The sequence below is a fragment of the Styela clava genome, chromosome 10 (genome assembly GCF_964204865.1).
Source record: "Styela clava chromosome 10, kaStyClav1.hap1.2, whole genome shotgun sequence".
Taxonomy (NCBI): domain Eukaryota; kingdom Metazoa; phylum Chordata; class Ascidiacea; order Stolidobranchia; family Styelidae; genus Styela; species Styela clava.
The window spans coordinates 4,788,595-4,811,499 of record NC_135259.1 but is presented as its reverse complement, the minus strand read 5'-3'; the positions used below and the strand labels follow the sequence as shown (position 1 = coordinate 4,811,499).

General features: G+C 37.1%; 1 protein-coding gene and 1 long non-coding RNA gene across 2 annotated transcripts; both read left to right on the top strand.

The window, feature by feature from the left end:
* The first annotated feature begins 227 nt into the window (after positions 1-227).
* On the top strand, positions 228-1,560 carry LOC144428128 (uncharacterized). Its single transcript, XR_013478111.1, has 3 exons — positions 228-493; positions 737-798; positions 1,413-1,560. It is a non-coding gene; the product is annotated as an uncharacterized LOC144428128 (long non-coding RNA).
* Positions 1,561-15,898: 14,338 nt separating this feature from the next.
* Positions 15,899-17,786, top strand: LOC144428229 (uncharacterized). Its single transcript, XM_078117159.1, has 3 exons — positions 15,899-17,231; positions 17,281-17,465; positions 17,508-17,786. The coding sequence occupies exons 1-3, from the start codon at positions 15,899-15,901 to the stop codon at positions 17,784-17,786; spliced, it is 1,797 nt and encodes a 598-aa protein (XP_077973285.1).
* The last annotated feature ends 5,119 nt before the right edge of the window (positions 17,787-22,905 follow it).

Below are 22,905 nucleotides of genomic sequence, written 5' to 3'. Positions count from 1 at the left end.
ATAGTCATGTAGGCGAGCTTATAAAAATATTCTCTGACTTCGACCGTTGCATGTTTCGTGGCATTAGTGATAATATTATTTGCAAATCAGGCTGTTGAGTCAACTCAATGTCGTTGTATCTTGTTAGTTTCAGTTGCATACCGGAAAAGTTATAGTCGCACAACGCCTATATAACTGTATTGAATTTCGCCGGATATACACAAGGAGAAAGGTTCTATCTGCGACTATTTATTCATAAAGAATATAGGACTGAATAAATTCAATCACCTTTGAATTGAGCGATCTAAAGCGATTCCGTTTTCCAAAATTCTATCAAATCACAACCAATATCAAAAAGAGTTTTGAGCAAGATGAATTTAAAAAAGTATCTCTTGGTTACTGCCATTTGCTGTTTGCTTCTGTCTTTTCTAACCTCTGTAGCGTTTGGTCAAAGAGAGGACACGGCCGAGGAGCGATCCGATGATTCCGAGGTCGAGATGAATCCAAGAACAACGTGAGTATATTAGATGTTGAGTAAGTAAAATTTTCAGTTTTGTGGTGGATTTGTACATTTTGATATCAGTCACATAGATTCCAACAAACTCTTCTACTACCATAGTGTAGAATTTTTACATGGATTAGAAGAATATGTATGGGTAGGATGCATATGTAAAGCTAATACTAGACAATCTATGTTAAATCCTTTCTCTACTTCATTAATTTTTTTTTGACAACGTTTATTTGTCATTTTTTACAGATTTCATAGGTTTCCGCTTCCAATGTGGATACGCAAGGAGGTAGTCGAGGAGGCAGAAGAAGGTAATACATTTTCTAATCTAGATCCTGTATAATAAATAAATAAACAAGGTTATTATAATTTGTCCTAACAAACGAAAACATTTCTTACTTCCATGTTTAGTATGCTCCACAGGTATTCATTTTAAGGAGGTGTTTAATGTAGGGGAGGTGGATATTTTGCTATTACCGTGTTTCCTCGAAAATAAGACCCAGCCTGAATTCTAAATGATTTTAATATAAGCCCTCCCTCTAAAATAAGACCTAGTTAATGACGCATTTTATTTAACTATTAGATAGCAAGAAGTCTTTTCTACTCGTTTTAAATAATTTATAATCTATGTTAAGAAGGGATTTTGAATAAAAACGTGGTATTTATAAGTAAATGAATATCGGTTTTCATATTTTGTATATTTGAAACTCTCGTAATTGTCTCCTTTGTAATTTTGTGTTTGACGAATGAATTGGGGAAACACGGTAGCGATAAAACAATAGTGGTTGTGTGTACTTGTCACCCGATAGAAAATTACTGTCCATGAATCTTGTGTGTGTTGCTGGGCATATAATAACCGGTTGGATAGTAGTTTTTGCTAGAATTAATATTTGAATAGCAGTTTACACATTCATTTTTCTTTTAGTAACGACTGCAGCTCTTGATGTAGATTCAGCGGCAGCAGACAACTAAACTGTCTAACCGCATGCAAAAAGGATTATTATCGCAGTTGCATTCAATTTAAGTGTACAATTAGAATGTTTCTTGTAATTTCAATCAATAATAAATAATAAACTCGATATTTTATTGTGTTATGTATGTCCTCACATAACAGAAAACACACAGCGTAAAAATACTTCCTCAGGTAAAAAAAAATTACATGGGTTTATTCGTTCGAAATTACGTATTAGGGCGCGTACTTTGACGGAAATCAACCTATTAGTATATCAGATGTTGTGTTACTTGGTTGCAGAATTTTTGGGGTAGAAATTTTTTTGTTTTTTCAAGCTAGTCCACAATAGCTATTACTCAATGTTATGAAGGCAAAGATGGTGTACCTCCAAAATCTTTTTGGGAACTTCGGGATGCTCCTGAACCCCTAATGGGAAACCATTTGCTTGTAATGTATATTCAGGGTCGTAGTGTATTTCGGATCTTTATACTAAAATACACAAAAATTCAAAACATAGCCTACTGTAAAAAAAGCTGATAATTAACTCTCAAAACTGAGTCAATGTTTACAACCATGTCTGAAACGACGCGGAATATGGCCTAACCACATAGGCAAACGGTGGCCGTGATGAATTTCTGAGCAGCTCTCGGAACCCTCTCGCAAGTATTATTACTAATACTATAGTTGCTAGTTCGAAAGTAGAAAGTGTTGAGATATTTTACATAAATTCCATGTCAGCCGGAAAACAATTTGGATTTGATTTAAACACTGTAACGCTGCAGTACATGGCTTCTGATGAAATTTAATGGCGGGACTTGAGGAAATTTCTTTCTGCGTACTACAGTGGAACTGTAGGAGCATCTACAGAAAATTGTAAATTTAGGAAGTACATACATAATTTAGAAATGAAAGTAGATATCATCTTGCTACAAGAAACTCATTTAATATCGAAGGACTCACCTTCTTTAAAAGGATATTCAATAATAAGAAAAGATAGATCAATAGAAGGAGGTGGCCTGGCTATTATAGTTAGAAACTCTTTACCCTACAGAGAGATCTCTTTGAAAGCACCAAAACCTGTTAAAGTACAATGCATAGAAATACATGAACATAGATTTGTCAATGTATACCGCCAGGAAACATTTTGAATCGAAGCCATTTCAAATTTATCCGAGACTTTCCGTGTAGATCAGGGGTATCAAACTCAATTTACTTGGGAGCCGCTGGGGCAGAGTCTGGATGAGTCCGGCCGCATCAGGTCTTCCGCAATAAAAGCTTAGCAACTTGTTTAAATTATATTCCTTTGCGCAAATAACACATGTCGGGATGCTCCTATGCTCAACAAAGAAATATTGCATTTCCCAGTTTTATCATATTGTCTGTGCTCATCACCAACCTTTTTGTTTACTAAAACCTCACTTCCAACGACACGTTTAGGAATGTGCGAAATTATAAAATTCCATCTTGTAATAACTGTTGCGCTGATGTTTCAATCAAGCTTTTAGCCGATGGACAGTGATGTTTCGCCACATAGGAAACATGGTTACAATGTATCAAGATAAATCTAAGCGTTAGTGATTCTGACGTAAAAAATCATGGAACATTGTTTTTAAATTATTTCAGGCGGTCCCTCGATCGAATATCAGGCCTACAGGTATGGTACTGGTAGGTTACCGCACGACATATTCCTTTCAGGGAATAGAGGATAAAAAATTTCGTTTTGCCCTACGTGAGAGTTTCCCTTTTTGGCCACGAAACGTTTACACTTTTTATATCTCCTCGCGGAACACCACAAAATGAAAGGGTTAAATTGATAAAGATAAACGGTGCAATGTAGCGGTTCCCAATGGTTTCGCCGTGGCGAGTATGCAAATGCGCGAAAAACTTTCAGCATTTCAAAGTAAAACCAGGTAGAGGTGGAGAAAGAACGGTTGACCTTTTGCCTTTATTTTTTAGACTTACTTGTTTGTCTTTAACAAAGTCAAAAGTTAACAGTCAAAAAGCTAAACCGACGGTTAACGAAAGTGCCACTACCCTAACTTAGTTAGTCCACTTTAGGCCGACGGTGACGCAAAGTTAAACGGTCAGTTGGGCAACAACTTCGCGATTCTCAGATCGCCATGGCGACTAATTTAGATGTATTTTTGATTCCTTTTCCACGCAACACTCGGGAGATGCTCGCGGAACATTGGTGTTCCGCGGAACACAGTTTTGGAAGCGCTGTTATATTAAAAGCATTAATCATGCTAACTGACCTAAGTGACTTGCGGGACGCACTAACATTAAACTTTAATACCAAGGCGGGGGCCACAAACGCGGGCCGCGGGTTCTAAGTTCTTCTAGAGTTTAAAAAGCGCAGAGCGGAATGTAGACGGATCATTCTAAAAACCCCAAAAAATAGTTGGATAGAATATTATTGTAATCCGTTGAACAAGCGGAGTAGTCTGTTAAAAGTTTGGAATGTTGTTTAAAGCTTCACCGGCACTTTCCGTCATAATAATATACCTACCATACATGACGCTGATAAAATTCTAACAAATGACTTGAATAAGGCGAATATGCTGGGGTCTGTGTTTACCTCGGTTAGTAGTACTAAAATTACTGCCAAGGATTTATTTCGCGCAAGGCAGAATTTGAAAGGAACACTTTTAAATCTAATGAAACCGAGAGCAACTTTTCCAGCGAAATTAATACTAAGTTTCCAATAGAAGAGTTAAAGTTGGCATTGGCATCGAAAAAGAATACGTCCCCTGGTGAAGACGGAATATGTTACGACATGATCGTGTTACGACCTACCCGACGTTTCAATGAAAACACTTTTTTCATTTTTCCATAAATTTTGGGCGTCTAGCTATGTTCCAAGCAAATGGCTGCATTCCATCATAATACCCATACTTAAATCTGATAAACCAGCTGCCTCGCCAAATTCTTACAGACCTATAGCTTCAACTAGTCATTTTTGTAAATAATGGAAACTATGATAGCAAAAAGACTGCAATGGTTTTTAACTAAAAATAATATATTAAGTGATGATCAGGCAGGTTTTCGTCGTGGAAGATCTACAATTGACAACATATTATGTTTGCACGATGAAGTGTATAAAGTGTATCAATAACAAAAGACATGTCGTAGCCGTTTTCTTAGATATCCAACGCGCTTACGATATGATATGGCGTAGTGGACTCATCTCGAAATTACACGCACTCGGAATTCGAGGACGTATGCTCGTGTGGATAAAATCTTTCCTTCGAAAAAGAACTTTTCAAGTGCGTATCGGACCCACTCTATCTAGAATATTCGAACAGGAAAATGGAATAGTGCAAGGCAGTGTGATCAGTCCCATTCTTTTTTCATTAATGATTGATGACTTACCCGCTAACATAGCGGCATCAGTTTTTAAGTTATTTGCAGACGACGGAGCAATCTGGGAATCGGGCCTACAAGTAAGGGAAATAGAAGATTCAATCAAATCATCTTTAGACGTGATAAGTACATGGTGTCAAGAGTGGGGTTTCACAATTTCAAAATCGAAGTCAACAGCCATGGTTTTTACCAAGGCTAAATAGATTGGAAATGGGTGGTCAAGTGCTTTCAGTAAAATCAGGGTTTAAATACCTGGGAATTATTTTTGATAAACGTCTGTCTTACAAACATCATATTAATTACATATGTATATGAGAAATCTCTGAAAAGAATAAACATTTTAAGGCTTCTTACAGGTACGTCATGGGGCGCCTCCAGGGAAGCTCTGATTGCTTTATTTCGATCGATAATAAAACCTATCTATGAATATGGAATGGAAGCGTATCTTTTTGCTCCTAACTCCTACCTGAAAAAGATATACTCAATACAAAGCCAGTGTCTAAGAATATGCTGCGGCGCTATGAAAAGTACCTCCATTTCAAGTTTATTAGCAGCTACGGGGGAATTGCCTTTACATATCCGACATCTGCAGCTATGCACTAATTATAAATTGAACCCCATCTCTATAAATGATCCTCCTCTAAAATATATAATTGAAGAATCTTGGCAGGAATACTTCCCCGATTCACTTTTTTTCAAAACATTTACCATGTTGATAAGTTCGTATATTTTTAACAATTTGGAAGTATCGAGATAAACCGGTTGCAACAAACAATATCAAGGTTGTGAGTAATGATTATATTCAATCTAGCTTTGAACATTATACATATGTTTACACGGACGGATATAAAACAGGTGAAGGAGTTGGCTGTTCTTTTTACGTGCTACAGAGTGAAACTACTATGTTCTTTTCATTACCACGAAACCAAACGTCATACACTGCCGAACTTTATGCTATAAGTATGGCAGTGGAATGGATAAACACAGGCTTGCCCATGGGACAAATTTTTCTGTCCCATCCCATGGGATTCCCATTGAAAATACAATTCAAAGAAAATCGGTAAATTTAGGCTCAACGTGTACTAAATATAGGGATACATGTACAAAGAGACATATAAAACGGCAAAATTTATTATTGAAAATTTCGAAATTGACCCGTAATTAATTGAAAAAATAAACGTTTGTAACTATAGGCAGAAAAATTCTAACAATGAGAACTATATCAACAGTAAAAACAACAACAACATAATAAAACGATCAATAAAACGTCCACGGAATAGGGCCGCATGTACAAAGAAACATGCAAAACGACAAAGATTGTTGCCTTTTTCAACTTGAAACATTCACAACTTTTATATAACCAACAAGAGAGCTATGCTCATATATATGGACACGAAGTACATAACCAAATGTTTTACAATCAGTTCCAAGAAAATCATACGGTTTTCTGAAGAAAAATTGAAATTTTGGATGAAATATCAGGTCTTATAGGATTCAGAGAAAATTTAAGACAAACAAACGAAAGCTACAAGCCTTGTCGCAAAAATACAATCAAAGATTGAAAATTTCGAAATTGGTCCAGAAATTAATTAAAAATATAAACGTTTTTTTGTTCATAACGATAGGCAGGAAAATTCCAACGATGAGAACTAAAGCAACAAAAAGAAAGCAACTACATAATAAAACGATCCATAGGTCCACTACGTGTCCCACAATGGCACTTTTATGCTATTTCTAAGTCACTTTCCTCATCATTTAACAAATCATTCATTAATTTCCTGTTCATAGACTAACAATTCTGCTAATTCGGAGACCTGAACTTTTTCGTTTATTTTCATTTTTGATGCATATTTGATGTAGACGGAGATGATAACCAAAGAAGGTAACATTCGTCGTCGAAGTTTAGTCAGAAACAGCCCGGCCGCACTGAACAAACGCTCTACAGAAGCAGATGATACCGGTACGGCCAAAACAATTTTTGCTCCAGCTTTCAATAATGGGAATTTGTGTTCGTTTTTCCAGTAATCCATAGGGTGGGAATTTGGTTGCCGTAATTTTTGAAACAGGTTGACTTCATTCTCAAGACTATTGTTATTTATCAGGCCATTATATTTAGGTGCTTTCTTAGGTACAGGGTCAAAAAGTAAGTCGAAATCACTTTTTGGTTTTTGTTCCACAATTCCTGCTACGTCACATTCACCAGACGATCCAGAAGAAAGATTCAAATCACTCAGGAATGAAATAACAGTTGGAATAACAGACTTAGAAAAAGCAACCCAGCCATTGGCCCATTTAGAGATGTTTACATTACTTTTCTTCTGAGTAACTGACTTGACCATGTCTTCTATTTTTGCTGAAATATCAACTCCAGTGAGGAATGCAGCAGTAACTGCCAGAGAACTGCCGCAATATGGCCAAAGTTTCTCCCCAATAATACTGTGAAAGTTCTGACAATATTTCTTTACCATGCTGCTGGAAGTTTCTTTGTCAATATCAACAATACCTTTGTACAACTGATAGTCTAGGATGAAGTATAACAGCAAAATTAAATGAGATGTAGCACCATCAATTTCTAATTTGTCAAAAAAGGTTTTAAATTTCTCATGTATAAATAGCATTCCTTTAATCTGAGCAAAACTCGGAATGTGATTCAGAAATTCCTCATCATCTTCATTACAGTAATGTGAGTAATTTTTCAAATGGGCATTGAAACGTCGGTAATATGATCGCCATTCCCGTGTTGCAGATTTTGTTGGTATATATAGAAAACGGGAGCTGTGATGCCTTTGACTGACGTGTAGTGTAATATGTTTCGATATATGAAAGTTGGCACATGAATTGGTCCAGTTCAAAAATCACGCCCACTCTGAAGCTATCGGTAACGCATGTTGATAACCTGTGCTCAGTACAACCAGATCGATGAATTCGTATATCGGTATCAAACCGTCCATCAAACGCGGCCTTCAGGGTTGCTGCATTATCCGTACACACAAATAATGGACTGGAGAAAGTGGTAGATTCCGCAAGAAATTCACGTAAAAAAAAGCTGTGTGTAAATTTCGCAGTATGAGATTCACTATTATCAATATTAATAATAGTTAGAGGAAAAGTAAACCATTTCCAATTCTGATCTAGTCCACAGGCAATAATTCCACCATATGGCAACAGATATGTTTGTCTAGCAGACCAAAAATCAACTATTCCTGAAATTACACACTCTGGATCTTGTGCCATATTTGGAAACAATTTGATAGAACGAGACACTGTTTGTCGTGATATTGTGTAATTATATACCTTGTTTGCAGCATGAGTAGATCTTGCGATAAAGCTAGCAGCATCACATAGAATGTCACATCCAGCCGAAATAGATACTGTTGGATGTGATGTAAGTAGTTCAACAACTGTTTTTTTGCCACGTATTCGCCAATGCTGCTGGTGGTTTTTGTACTTCCTGCTGCTTGGCATCAAAATATCTTTTGATATCCTTAGACGCGCCAGAAGAACCACATTTTATGCTATGCTGTATTGCAACTCCGTAACCATTTTGATTAACCCATTTTCCATTGATCAACTTATAACAACTGTATAGAGTTTTGCACTTTGCGCAGCAAAGAAATGGTGCCAAAATACCATCAGATATTTCCACCGCTTTAACATTGACAGTTGAAGACTTTACATGTTCTTTTGGAACATCAATCAAGTGGCATTTTTTATCACTTAACATCTTGGAAACCACACTTTTAGATAGATTTTGGAACTCATATTTTTGATTGCTCATTTTCGGGTGTTGGCAATGACTGCTCCACAGCACTTTTTATCAAACCCAGCTCAACAATTTAGATTTAACTCTCCTCCGTACCGGTAGACTATAATTCGGCCCCTACTAAAAAGGTAGGTATCATAGGTATCAGTGACTAAAAAGGTAGGTATCAGTGACTAAAAAGGTAGGTATCAGTAGTAGATGACTAAAAAAGTAGGTATCAGTAATAAATGACTAAAAAGGTAGGTATCAGTGTCTAAAAAGGTACGGTAGGTATCAGTAGTAAATGACTAAGAAGGTAGGTATCAGTAGTAGATGACTGAAAAGGTAGGTATCAGTGTCTAAAAAGGTACGGTGGGTATCAGTAGTAAATGACTAAGAAGGTAGGTATCAGTAGTAGATGACTAAAAAGGTAGGTATCAGTAGTAAATGACTAAAAAGGTAGGTATCAGTGTCTAAAAAGGTACGGTAGGTATCAGTAGTAAATGACTAAGAAGGTAGGTATCAGTAGTAGATGACTAAAAAGGTAGGTATCAGTAGTAAATGACTAAAAAGGTACCGTAGGTATCAGTAGTAAATGACTAAAAAGGTAGGTATCAGTAGTAGATGACTAAAAAGGTAGGTATCCACTTAAGGTTTAGTCATCCACTACTGATACTAGGCTTGCACGTAATTGACAAAAATCAATTCCGTAATTACGGCCAAATCGATTACGTATTGACCCCGTAATTGCGATATTTTTTTCACACATTTAAACCTATCATAACAACCAATTTAATCCACTCCTATTCCGAATGGGACATCAAAGTTTGGTTTTCATATTCCCGGCAGTACTACACGCCGGCGACAGATGTTAAAGACAAATATCAAGGAGTGAATTCAAAATATTTTTATTCTAATTTTTATCTTTTGTATTAGCTTTGATTTTTTTATCCACTTTATCACCAAATTTTAGGCGATCAATTTTATCATTACCAACACTGGTAATATATTTAAGAAACGATAGTTCACTTTTTTAAAATCGTATTAATACGACTTTGGTATTAAATAAAAATTCCGGGTTGCTAATTTATTAATCAACTACTAGCGTATTCTCTCGTTTGATTATACTTTCGCTTGGCTCGCGACGAACACTTGTTATTTCACCGTTTTTTACAATATCCGACTTTACTACTTAGTTAGCATTTTATAATAATTATTGATGTCGACTTATTGACGATATTCCGAATTCCATGCTTCATTTTACATTAAATCATTTCGCGGCCTAAAAGTTATAACATTATTTGCGATAAATTGAGATCAAATATTAATTATTTGCGCATTATTTAAAATACCATACTTATATGACATGCCTTCTCCGAAAATACAAAGTTATATCGCAAAAGAAATGCATTTTGTGACATTTATTTTGCACTCATGAAAGTATTAATTTATTTTTCTAACTCAAGTCGACAATCCTATTTGCCAAGATTGACACAAGTTTGGTCGAGTGCCGGTGGTATTCGAGTCGACGATAAATCAAAACGAGAATATCGGTTGGAAACCGAAGACTTATCGATCGATAGTTAGGGGATGCCCCAAAACAGAAACTGCAGTTTCGATTCATCCGCTCTTGTAACTTGCGCACTGCGCATCGCACACACACACTCGGCGGGTTTCAAAATTCTCTCGCTTTACAAAAATCTAGATCACTATATCAATAATTGATTGATAACTCGCTAATTATACGACATAATTCGCCCAAAATCAATAGGCTTCTGGTCCGAGATAAGATGAATGCACATGCAAAATCTGGAGCAGATTCAATCTCGCTTTCGTGAGATATCGCGTGCATCTAACAAACACACACACAGACAGACAGACAAATACCTATCAATATACTTACCGATCTTAAGATCGATAAGTAATAAGTTGCCGCATTTGGTAAAGACAGGTAATCACATTTGGCCGACATATTGCGAGGCATTGTGAAAAACATATTGTGCAATGCCAAGTCCGGACAGATATATAACGATAAAATCGGTAACAGAACATCACGATTTTGTAATAGAAAATGGATCTCGCGCAGAATAAACACGGAAAATCCCGTCGTACCGATGCCGAAAAGACTAAGTTGTGTTGGTTCATTACGCAATTTCTCTTTCGTCTTTATATTGCTGTTTGATAAGCGCGACATTAATTATCACGGCATTTACAAATAGGCCATGTTTTATAAGTTGATCTCTTACATTCTTTAGTCATTTCACCCGAAGAAGTTGAAACCGGGTGTGTTGACGTCCATCGGTCTCAACTTGATTCTATTCCTTATCTACGGTTAATATGTACATTGGCCATCCTAGATAAGTTGATAATAAGTTAGTAAATGACGCGTTATGCCTTCCCCATCTGCCTAACAAGAGAGAGAAAAACGGCTGCGAATACCGCAACTCTAACTTCTTTTACTTAAACTTTAATTTTTTACAATCGACGGAATTGACTGCTCTGAAGAGAGCTCGTTTCAATCGCGAAAGCGCTCGACCAATAATTACGACTTTACGTAATTCGTAACTTGGCTTCCGTAACTCGAAATAATTCCGTAAATTACGTGCAAGCCTAACTGATACCTACCTTTTTAGTCATTTACTACTGATACCTACCTTTTTAGTCATTTACTACTGATACCTACCTTTTTAGACACTGATACCTACCGTACCTTTTTAGTCGTTTACTACTGATACCTACCTTTTTAGTCATCTACTACTGATACCTACTTTTTTAGTCATTTACTACTGATACCTACCTTTTTAGTCATCTACTACTGATACCTACCTTTTTAGTGGGTGATACCTGTGATGGTGACCGTACATTTGAACCCATGCGTATATCCACGGGTTCAATCTATATGCGGGTGCTAAAACCCATGGGTTAGGGTTAGTATGGGTTTAACTATCTGTGAAACAAAAAAAATTCCATAGGTGAAATAGCATACAGGTGCAATTGTCATGGGTTCAAATGTACGTGGGTTCAAATGTAATGGAACCACCTGTGAACCACCTTTTTAGTAGGGTCCCTATAATTCGTCTTCCTAGTTTAAAATGCTAGAAGCGAAACTATGACGTAACAATTGTTCCCGATGTAAGTTTGGCTTTTATATTCCAGCCCAATCAAGCGTACTGTCGTGATACCACGTTACTTCACTACCATGTTAAAAGTTAAAACTGCACCGTTGAAGACAATAAGACATAATGATAATTTTATACGTGCACAAAACGTAATCTTATGTAGAAATGGGTGACTTAAAAATTTCCCACGTGTCCCATGGGAATTACAAATTTGTGTTGTCCCATACCATCCCATGGGACGTTTCCCATGGGAATCCCATTCCCCTGGACAAACATAAATCGCCCTTCCTCAGCACTGAATTTTTTGGATTGTCTTGGTGCTCTTAAAAGTATCGAATGTTTCAATAGTTCATCTCACCATCTGGTTGCGCGAATAATTTATACACTTAATAATTTGAGAAAAGAAGGCATTAAAGTCAATACATTTGAATTCCAGGTCATGTGGGTATATTGGGAGATGAAAGAGCGGATCAGCTTGCAAGATCGTGTATTGGAAACGCCGCTATCGACAATATCCTACATACACTACAAGAGGCAAAAGCTGTATAAGTATAAGTTTGAATAAATAGAAATTTGAATACCAATCGTCGACCATCGCAGAACACTTCAAAATGTTCATTCCGACAGCAGATTCATATCCGAACTTTTCTCTAATGCGATATCATCAATCAATTATATTCAGACTGACATTGCAGACTCTCCCACCATCTTTTTAAAATAGGCTGTCACCCAGATGGTGAATGCGATATTTGCTCTGTACAAGAAACTGTAGCCCATTTTTGCTATTTTGTTCAAAGTATATATTAATGAGAGGAATACTTTGATAAATCATGCACATGGTTTAAATATTCCATTTCGAATTAAATACCTACCATCTGATTTAAAAGTTATCCCCTTTTTAATTAGGTTTGTTCATTCAACCCGCAGGTTAATATAGACATAGCTGATATACATATGTAATTTTTTAAATTTCCGCGTGGCTTTTATTTTACATCAATTCTGTATCATACTACAATTTATTAGAGTAGCGTGTTGCATTATTATGTTCGTCTTATGTGGACCTGTTTCTGTCTAGAAAATTATTTTCAGTCTGGCGCACATAATCCTGGTAATTGAAAGCGCCATAACTTACAATAATAATAATCCAGTGTAATTTATTGCGCTAGGAGTTGTTTGTCGTGTTCAGTATTGGGTTTACCATTTGAACTTTGCGGTTAGGATTAAAGATTCGGATTGAAGTTATTAATTGGGTTTATACTGGGGTTATATCATAATGTAGGGATACAGGTTAGGATTGTATTGAAGTCCAAATAGAATGATAACTGCTGTTATTGGACACGTAGTGGACATAACGATCGTTTCAATATTATGTTGTTGTTCTTGTTCTTTGACACGTTTTTAAAAAGTCGCTTTTCTCTTCGAATACTGGACCAATTGCTTTGAAATTTTCAGTGGTTAAAGATTAATTTTTTCGCTAGAAGGCTATTACTTTTATTTATTTCAAAATTTTGCGTGAATTCTATGAAATTTGATATTTCGTCTAAAATTTTGCTGTATTATTTTTTATCCATGGGAACATGGATTTTAGTCAGTGTCATGACTGGCTGTACGTTTTGATTCTGCAAAATTCTTGCTACTGGAAATTCAGAACTTTTTTGAGGGTACCGGTAGCGTCAAAGGTACCGGTAAGGACTGATTCGCTCTGGTCTAACGTGTCCATATATTTGTGCGTAGCTCTCTTGTTTATATTTAGTCACATAAGTTAGGTTGTATTTACTTTGGATTATAATTTGTTGAATTGAGTTGCCTGGAGATCCTAAACATTCCGTATGTAAATTGCTGTGAATTGCTTGTAGAATTGGTAATACTGTTGTATTTGATTAATTGCGTCATATAAGCTATTTAGTTCTATCTATTATTTTGGCAGAAAACCGTTCTTCGTACCCTATAACAAGTTTTATTTTCCTGATTCATGTTCGAGAATTGATTTGAAGTATCTGTTGATTGTTATTGAAGATATTCACCGATTTCAAGTTGAATCATATTGTGACAGCACTCGGAAGGCACAGAAGAATCTGGGTGCACTTTAACCGCTGTTCACAGACTTTAATTGCTTGAAACCACAGACTAATTGTAACAATTAACCGATATAGGTTTGGGGTCAGGACTGAGTTATTGGGACGCGTTTTTGAAGTCTCCAATCTCCTAATGTGCGTGAGAAGTAACCAGGTTACATAGAATCGAGCGCAACATTAAAGTTTTCTAAGGTAGGAAAACTGAAGTTTTCTATTTTCGAAATTAAACCAGAGTATTGAAAGCAGCAATTGAAAGATATCAAACTTTTCAATTGATCCTAGATTAAGTGAAGAAAGTCACTTAAAAGTCAAAATGGCTGCAAAACCAGTTACACAGGAAGAACTGGAAAGTTTATTGGCTGATTTGAATAGTCAGTATCGATCAGCAGAAGAATTGGTGTTGAATCCAAGAAATAAAGAGATTCTACAATTACAAGAAAAAGAAATGAATGCAATGTTTGTGGAGTATCCTGAAGCTTACGCACACACACAGATTGGAGAGAATCCTCCATCAAAACCACAATCTGTAGCTAGTAGAAAATCATCTAATATATCAAGACCTCGATCTGCAAGAACAGCATCGAGTTACAAAAGTACAAGTTCCAGTTACAAGAGAACTGAAGCAATTGCTGTCAGGAAACTTGCAAAATTGAAAGTAAAGCAACTGTCAGAGTTGGAACAGGCTGAACGAAATACTGAAGAAATGAATCGTCAAGCAGACGAAATTAGACGACATGCTGAACAAAAGAAGCGACAAGCTGAAGAAATAAAATCAGCATCACAGAGAGAAACAAGAGAGCTACGCACAAATATATGGACACGTCAGACCAGAGCGAATCAGTCCTTACCGGTACCTTTGACGCTACCGGTACCCTCAAAAAAGTTCTGAATTTCCAGTAGCAAGAATTTTGCAGAATCAAAACGTACAGCCAGGCATGACACTGACTAAAATCCGTGTTCCCATGGATAAAAAATAATACAGCAAAATTTTAGACGAAATATCAAATTTCATAGAATTCACGCAAAATTTTGAAATAAATAAAAGTAATAGCCTTCTAGCGAAAAAATTAATCTTCAACCACTGAAAATTTCAAAGCAATTGGTCCAGTATTCGAAGAGAAAAGCGACTTTTTAAAAACGTGTCAAAGAACAAGAACAACAACAACATAATATTGAAACGATCGTTATGTCCACTTCGTGTCCAATAAGGCGATTACAAGCTATACCGGTACTCGTACACGAATATCAAGCACCTTGTCTAGAGGCTGTATTGTGGGAAATAGGCTCTAATCGCAATGAAGAAATCCAGTTTCAAGATATAGACTCTGGACCACCGATAGCACAGTTGGTTGAAGGTGAATCAGCACAAGTTGAAGTAAACACATCTCAAGTTGGTCAAACCAATTGTATCGTGCCTCCTAGAGAGCCACAAGTTAGATTAATCTTGGATTCGGTTCAGGAAGTGATTACGGAAGAGTTGAATCCCGTTAATCAAAAATCTCAACCTAGACAAGGTGAAATGAGACAGGTCAATTTGGTGAATCCTGTTGAAGTACATAATATGCCATCTCAAGATGTTGGCTCAAATCTTGCTACTACAATGCGTGACATAGTAGACTTACCTAAACCAGAATTACTTTCGTTTCATGGTTCTCATGAAGAATATACAAGATTCATGAATAGTTTCAAGATTAATATTAAGAACAAGATATCAGATGACAATCTGAAGCTTACTTACTTGCAACAATTTTGCAAAGGTAAAGCAAGAGAGTTGATTCGATAATATTCGGTATATCATCCTACAGAAGAATTGACTTTAGCAAGAGACTTTTAAGAGAATCTTTTGGACGACCATTGTTGATTGCCAGAACTTATATGGAAGAGTTAGTACATGGTTCAATGTTGAAACCAGATGATCGAGATAGTCTTCTGGATCTTTCTCATAAAATGGAAGAATGTTACCTAACGCTGTCGCATTGGAAGCAATATTCAGATATAAATAATTTCGACAATTTTGCTCAACTTTCATGTAGATTACCCCTAAAGTAGAATAATAAATGGGAAGAAGAGGCAGCAGAATATGAGAATAGAAACATTGAATTAAAATTTGAACATCTCTTGAAATTTGTCGAAAAAGCAGCAACTACTGCTCAATCATCAATGGGCAAAGCTATGAGAGCTCATAAAGAGAGGGAAAAGGCTGAACACCCTCAAAAAAAGAGAATTTATGTAAATTCCACTTCATTAAGTGGTGATGGCAAACCTGAACAATCTACCGAGAGAAAAGATACATTTGTGAGAAATAGATACAGATGTGTAGTCTGTTCGAAAGATCATCTTCTTATTCGTTGTCCAGAATTTAAAAGAAAGTCTGCAAGTGAACGCGAGGCTACAATTCGTGAATTTCATGTTTGCAGAAACTGTTTATACATTGGTCATATGGCACGTCAATGTCGTAAGAATCCTGCATGTACTGAGAGAGGATGTGGTGGCAACCATCATAGAATGCTTCATCGAAATGTTGCAGATACTAAGCGAAAAGAGCAAAGTACAAGTGCCGCTACTCAAACTGCTACATCGGGACCAACCTTAACGAATTATAACAGAAATTCGACTGGAGTTTACCTGAATATAGTTCCAGTGAAAGTATCTTCACCTCAAGGTAAAGAAATCGAAGTATACTGTTTCTTAGATGAGGGAAGCAGTTCTTGTCTATGTGATAAAAGATTAATGGCACTTTTAGAGATGAATGGTGAGCCAATGAGTTATTCTATTACTACTGTGGATACACCTAATCCACAGAAACAAGATGGATTTGCTCTTGACTTGTCTGTTAAACCACTAAAATGTGAAGGTTGTGTGACATTATATCGTGTGCTCACTGTAGATGAAATTCCGACAGTACCGAATAAATTGCCTAAAAGGATTGAATTAGAAAGGCATGAATATCTTGAGGGTATTGAATTTCCGAAATTACCAGATGAAAGAGTGATGCTCATGATTGGCGTGAATGTACCTGAAGTATTGAAAGACGTAGTAGTACATATGAACCAGTTGCTAAAAGAAGTATTCTTGGTTGGTCATTGGTTGGGCCTGCATTTAATTAATGAAAGTTTTCATGTACAAGTTAATCATGTTGAAGTAAAAAGAGAAGATCTTCAACAACAAATTCGAGAGATGTGGGAAACAGATTTCAAAGATATATCATTGACTCCCACACCAACATTGTCAAGAGAAGATAAGTTTGCATTACAACTGATGGAAGATAATATAAAGATGGTGGATGGACATTACCAATCTCCGCTACCATGGAAACCTGGATGTCCTGAATTTCCTAATAATCGTGATGCAGTTATGAGAAGAACCAACAATTTGGAAAAACGTCTGTTGAGGAATGATGTTTTAAGAGACAAATATTTCAGTACCATGGCTGAATTTATACAGATAGGATGTGCAAAGAAAATTCCGGATGCTGAATTAGAGGCACCAATTGGTGAAGTGTGGTATCGTCCTCACCAACCTGAAATGTTATGTTACATCAGAACAGAAACCTGGAAAAGTGCGTCTGGTATTTGATGCAGGTGCAGGATACATGAACACATCATTGAATGATCAATTTTTACAAGGTTCAGATATGGCAAATGGATTGTTATCTGTTTTGCTACGTTTCAGAATGTACAAATATAGTATAACTGCAGACATAGAAGCTATGTTCTTACAAGCTCGTGTAAGTCCTGGGGATGTTAATACATAGAGATTTCTATTTTAGCCAGATGGAGATTTGACTAAAACTCTTGTCGATCACCAGATGTTAGCGCATTGCTTTGGAAATACATCAAGTCCATTTTGTGCAAATTACTGTTTAAGGAGAACTGCAGAAAATTTTGGAAAAGACTTTCCATCAGACATAAGTGACAATATCAAAGATAATTCATATATATATGACTTCCTACTTGGAGCAGATAGTATATCTGAAGGGAAGAGAATTGTCAAGCAAACCTCAGAACTTACTGAATGTGGTGGTTCATTTGAACAAATGGAGAAGTAATTCCGAAAAAATTATTTCTTGTGTTCCGGAAAAAGATAGAGCACAACTTCAAGCAAATGTAAATTTAGACCCAAATCGTGTTGAAAACGTTTTGGGAGTTGTATGGTTCGTGATAGAAGATTGCTTTGGATTTAATACATAGCTGATGCCAAAACCTGCTACTAAAAGAGGAGTTCTAGCAATTCTAAGTTCGGTATTCGATCCCATGGGTATTATATCACCTGTAATATTGCAAGCAAGACTCATATTCCAAGAGTTATGTCGTCAACAATTGGGATGGGATGAAACTATCGGAGAAAATGAACAAACAGCATGGGAGAGCTGGACTAAAGCAATTCCAGATTTATCTGAAGTCAAATTACCAAGATATGTTAAACCAAATTCATTGGGATTATTGTTTCACAAGAATTACATCATTTTGGCGATGCATGACAAGTTGCTTATGGAACAGTTTCATATTAGAGACTGACAGATGGTCAGATACACTGTTCATTTCTACTTAAAAACGTCAATTAAAATTTGAGAAGAATGTCGAGTCTATATTCTGGAGTAATAGCACAGCTACTATCCAATCAATTCACGATTCGTCGAAAAGATAACCGATTAGCAAAAATTGAAGAAGGTTTAGAACCACATCAATGGCATTATGTTCCGAGTAAATTATATCCAGCGTATTATGCATCCCGCGGAATGACTGCAAAGATCTTGGCCCGTGGCAGAATTGTGGAAGTTGTACCAGACAAATTTGGAGCTGTCAGACAAGTGACTGTCAAAACTTCATATGGGTTTTTATGAAGGCCAATTGCAAAACTTTGTATGATTCAGAGATCTGATGATTATTCATTGTTAGTTGTATTACTTATTTGTGATGATTCTCACTTTTTCTTTTTGAATCGTAAGATGTATTCTCTTCGTTCCTACATCTGGGGCGGGAAATGTTAGCGAGAATCATAGCGTGTTTCTATTTTTATGATGTTTTACGTTATTACGCAGACGTTGCGAACGTATCGACGCAGCATTATTGCGACATAGTCCAAATCTCGATTAATCCCGGGAATTCTAAATTATCGCCACGCTACTTCGATGAGTTGGCACCTTCTGTCTTGTATCCAGTGTAATTTATTGCGCTAGGAGTTGTTTGTCGTGTTTAGTATTGGGTTTACTATTTGAACTTTGCGGTTAGGATTAACGATTCGGATTGAAGTTATTAATTGGGTTTAAAATTAGGGGTTTATACTGGGGTTATATAATGATGTAGGGATACAGGTTAGGGTTGCATTGAAGTCCGGATAGAATGATAACTGCTGTTCTTTATATTTAGTCACATAAGTTGGGTTGTATTTACTTTGGATCATAATTTGTTGAATTGAGTTGTCTGGAGATCCTAAACATTGGTATGTAAATATTGTTTTATCTTGCATGATTTATTCTGTATTTTTAGTATTGTGAATGCTATTTTATCCTATGTGATTTAATCTGTACATAATTGTGACATATGGTTATCTGCTAATTGCTGTGAATTGGTAATACTTGTAAAATGGTAATACTGTTATATTTGATTAATTGCGCCATATAAGCAATTTAGTTCTATCTATTATTTTGGCAGAAAATCGTTTCTCGTACCCGGTAACAAGTTCTATTTTCCTGATTCATGTTCGAGAATTGATTTGAAGTGTTGATTGTTATTAAAGATATTCACCGATTTCAAGTTGAATTATATTGTGGCAGCACTTGGAAGGCACGGAAGAATCTGGGGGCACTTTAACCGCTGTTTACAGACTTTAATTGCTTGAGCACGGACGGACTAGTTGTAACAATTAACCGATATATGTTTGGGGTCAGGACTGGGTTATTGGAACGTGTTTTTAATATCTCCAATCTCTTATTGTGCGTGAGAAGTAACCAGGCTACATAGAATCGAGCGCAACACTTTCTGTTCATTCTTTGTTATTAATATAGGTTTTTAGCTCGAAATTTGAAAAAAAAGGTAGCTTTTGAGATCTGGATTTCTAAAATTCCCCCGCACTCTTACCCCCAACCTCAACACTCTCTCCCCCACTTTTATTTTTTCACCGAACCCCACTTTCGCGGAAAATATGGGGTAAGAGAAGAGGTAGAAAGAAAAAGGGGGAGATAGAGAGACTTCGCGTCTAAAGTGAGATCTCTTTATGGTGGTCGTACATTTGAACCCATATCTTTGCACCCGTATATCCGCGGGTTCAATCGATATGAGGGTTCTTAAATCCAGAGTTAAGGTTAGTTTGGGTTCAAATATCTGTAAAAAAACAAATTTCCATAGGTGCAATTGTCGTGGGTTCAAAGGTAATGGAACCGCTCTTTATACTACGCTTGACGAATTTTCACCAATGGCTATATTGGGGGTAAACCTTGATCGCTAAAGAGGTAAATGATGCAAAAAAGGTTAAGTACCACTGTATTAGACTATACTCAATACAGTAAGATAAACAGATCACAAAATTAGTAGTCGACTTCCATTTTTCTTCTGTTTGCTGGTTTCAGGGTTTGTAATCAATTTTCCTGCACATTTTACTATTTCTGTGTTTACAGTTCACTACTGCCTAACCAGCTATCTTCTGTTTTGGGATTTTTATTTCGGCTCTCAGGTAAAGAATCTAAAGACTATATATATATGGATATATCTATATATGGACTAGGGATGGGCAAAATAGAATACCGAAGACTGAGGATTCGAATTCTTTGGGAAAACAAAAGCATCTGACAACGCGATTCGGTTTCCGCCTCTTCGGCGCCGTGCGTCATTTTTTGTATTTCTAATTTATTAATCAACGACGAGCGTTTTTTTTTCGACGAAATCTCTCTAGGTTTGATTATAATTGTGTTTTCTCGCGAGAACACTCAAAAGCGGCAGACATTATACACGACCCAGCTTGCATATTCAGAACGCGAAGACGGCGTTATCGCACCATTTTTGCGTTTTACAATTTTACTATCTAGTTCGTTTATACTGTGTTTCCCCGAAAATAAGACCTAGTCGATAACGCGATATTTTTTATCTAGTCGATAGCAAGAAATCTCTGCTACACGCTTTGTAATTTGTAATTTTGTTTTTGATAAATGTAAGTAATCCCCCGAAAATAAGCCCTAGTGTTATTTTTCGAAAGAAAATTGAAATAGGACCTAGTCTTATTTTCATAGAAACACTGTAATAATAATTATTATTGGTGCCGACTTACATGCGATTCAGTGGCGGCGCGTCAATAGGGCCAACCGGGGCAATGCCCCGGTTGTTTTTTCGGTATAATAAAAAATATTCGAAAAATACCTCAATATCGGTTGCACAGACTGTCGACACTAGCCATATTCTCCCGACATGGTTCATTTTTCGCTCGCAAAGCCTTCGCCGAACGTCGACGGGGCGACGCCGATTTTGCCCCGGTTGCTCATTGTATATCGTATTCTCTCTTTTATCTTCCACTCGCCGCGTTTGTTTTCTGCTTCTTTTACTAGATCATCGGGGCTAGCCCCGAAGTTATGACGACACAATGCCGACGTTTCTTACAACAACGTGTTGACCTATTCGCGCATTCCTTCTCGTTCGTTGGTTGCTTGAAGAGTTGATAGTTTCCTCGCCTTCGTTTTTGTCGCTTGTTTCGCAATTTGAATCAGTTAGAGACCTTTAGTCCATTTGCTTTCGATTTTCCACATTCCTTTTGAGCTCCTCACTTCTTTCCGGCTTCGCATTTCTTAGCCTTAGACCTCATAATGAATAAGGTTGATGCACTACTTCGCACTCCGTTTTCGCAGCTGCCGCTGGAACAAAAATTAGAGGTACAACGTCTTGGGCCTTATCAACCAAAAAATTGTTCACTGGAACAATCCCATGACGGAGGAAAGCGTCGGCGTACATTCTGCGCAGAAACTTGGTATAAAAAACACGAATGGTTGTGTTACAGCGAGGACAAAAATGCACTTTTTTGTTTTTATTGCCTACTTTTTGCTACCGCCCGTGACTCACGTTGGTGTAAATTTGGTTTTAGAGATCTTAAACATCTTTCCGAGCGTGCCAGGGTTCATCAATCTTCTATGGAGCAACTTGACAATGCAGTAAAATACCGAACATTCGGAAATGTTAATATTGCAGCACAGTTGGATGAAGGACGAGCGGTTTCTATTCGTCGGCACAACCAAAACGTCGAGAAAAACCGCCATGTTCTCGGTCCATTGATAGATGTTTTGAAGTTCATTGGTTGTCACGAGCTGTCCCTCCGTGGGCACGATGAACGGGCTGGCTCTTCTAATAGAGGGGTATTTTTGGATATGGTGGAATACACCGCATCCCTAGATACAGTATTGAGAGATCATCTTGATGCCGCAACTGTTTCGAAAGGGACATCTAAGGATATCCAAAATGATTTGCTCGACTCAATGTATAAAATTTATTTACAACATTTGGCTCTTGGAAATTGAGAATTGCCAGTTCCTTTCGATTCAGTCTGACGAGACAACTGACATCACGTGCGTTTCCCAACTGGCTGTGATTTTTCGGTTTGTGAAAGATGGTAAACCTACCGAGAGATTTCATAGCTTTGTACCAATCGTTGATCGCACGGCTTGCGGGATATCGGCTGTACTGAAAGAAGTGTTACAGCCTTACAACGCGAAGTCAAAATTGATAGCTCAAACTTATGACGGCGCGGCAGTCACGAGTGGGTCGAAACATGGTGTTCAAGTTTATATAAAAGAAGATTTTCCTCATGCGCATTTTTTACATTGTTATGCACACCGATTCAACCTCGTTATTAAAAATATGTGTCTTGATACCCCTCTCGTCCGTATATTTTTTGCAAATGTTTCGGGGTTTTCTTCATTTTTTTCCGTTTCGCCGAAGCGCTCTGACCTCCTTCGCCAGATATGTAGCCGCCGTCTCCCAGCTTGAACTTCCAATCACGCGTGGTGCAGGGCGTGTCCGAAATTAGGTCTGAGCTCATGGAGTGTTTCAATGGCATTCAGAGCTCTCCGATTTGGGACGAACGCTCTGTGAGGGAGGCGGCAGGTCTAAAGCGTCTGCTAGAAGATGGTGAGTTTTCATTTTTTCTCGCTTTATTCTCCACAATATTCTATCACGTGGATGTATTAT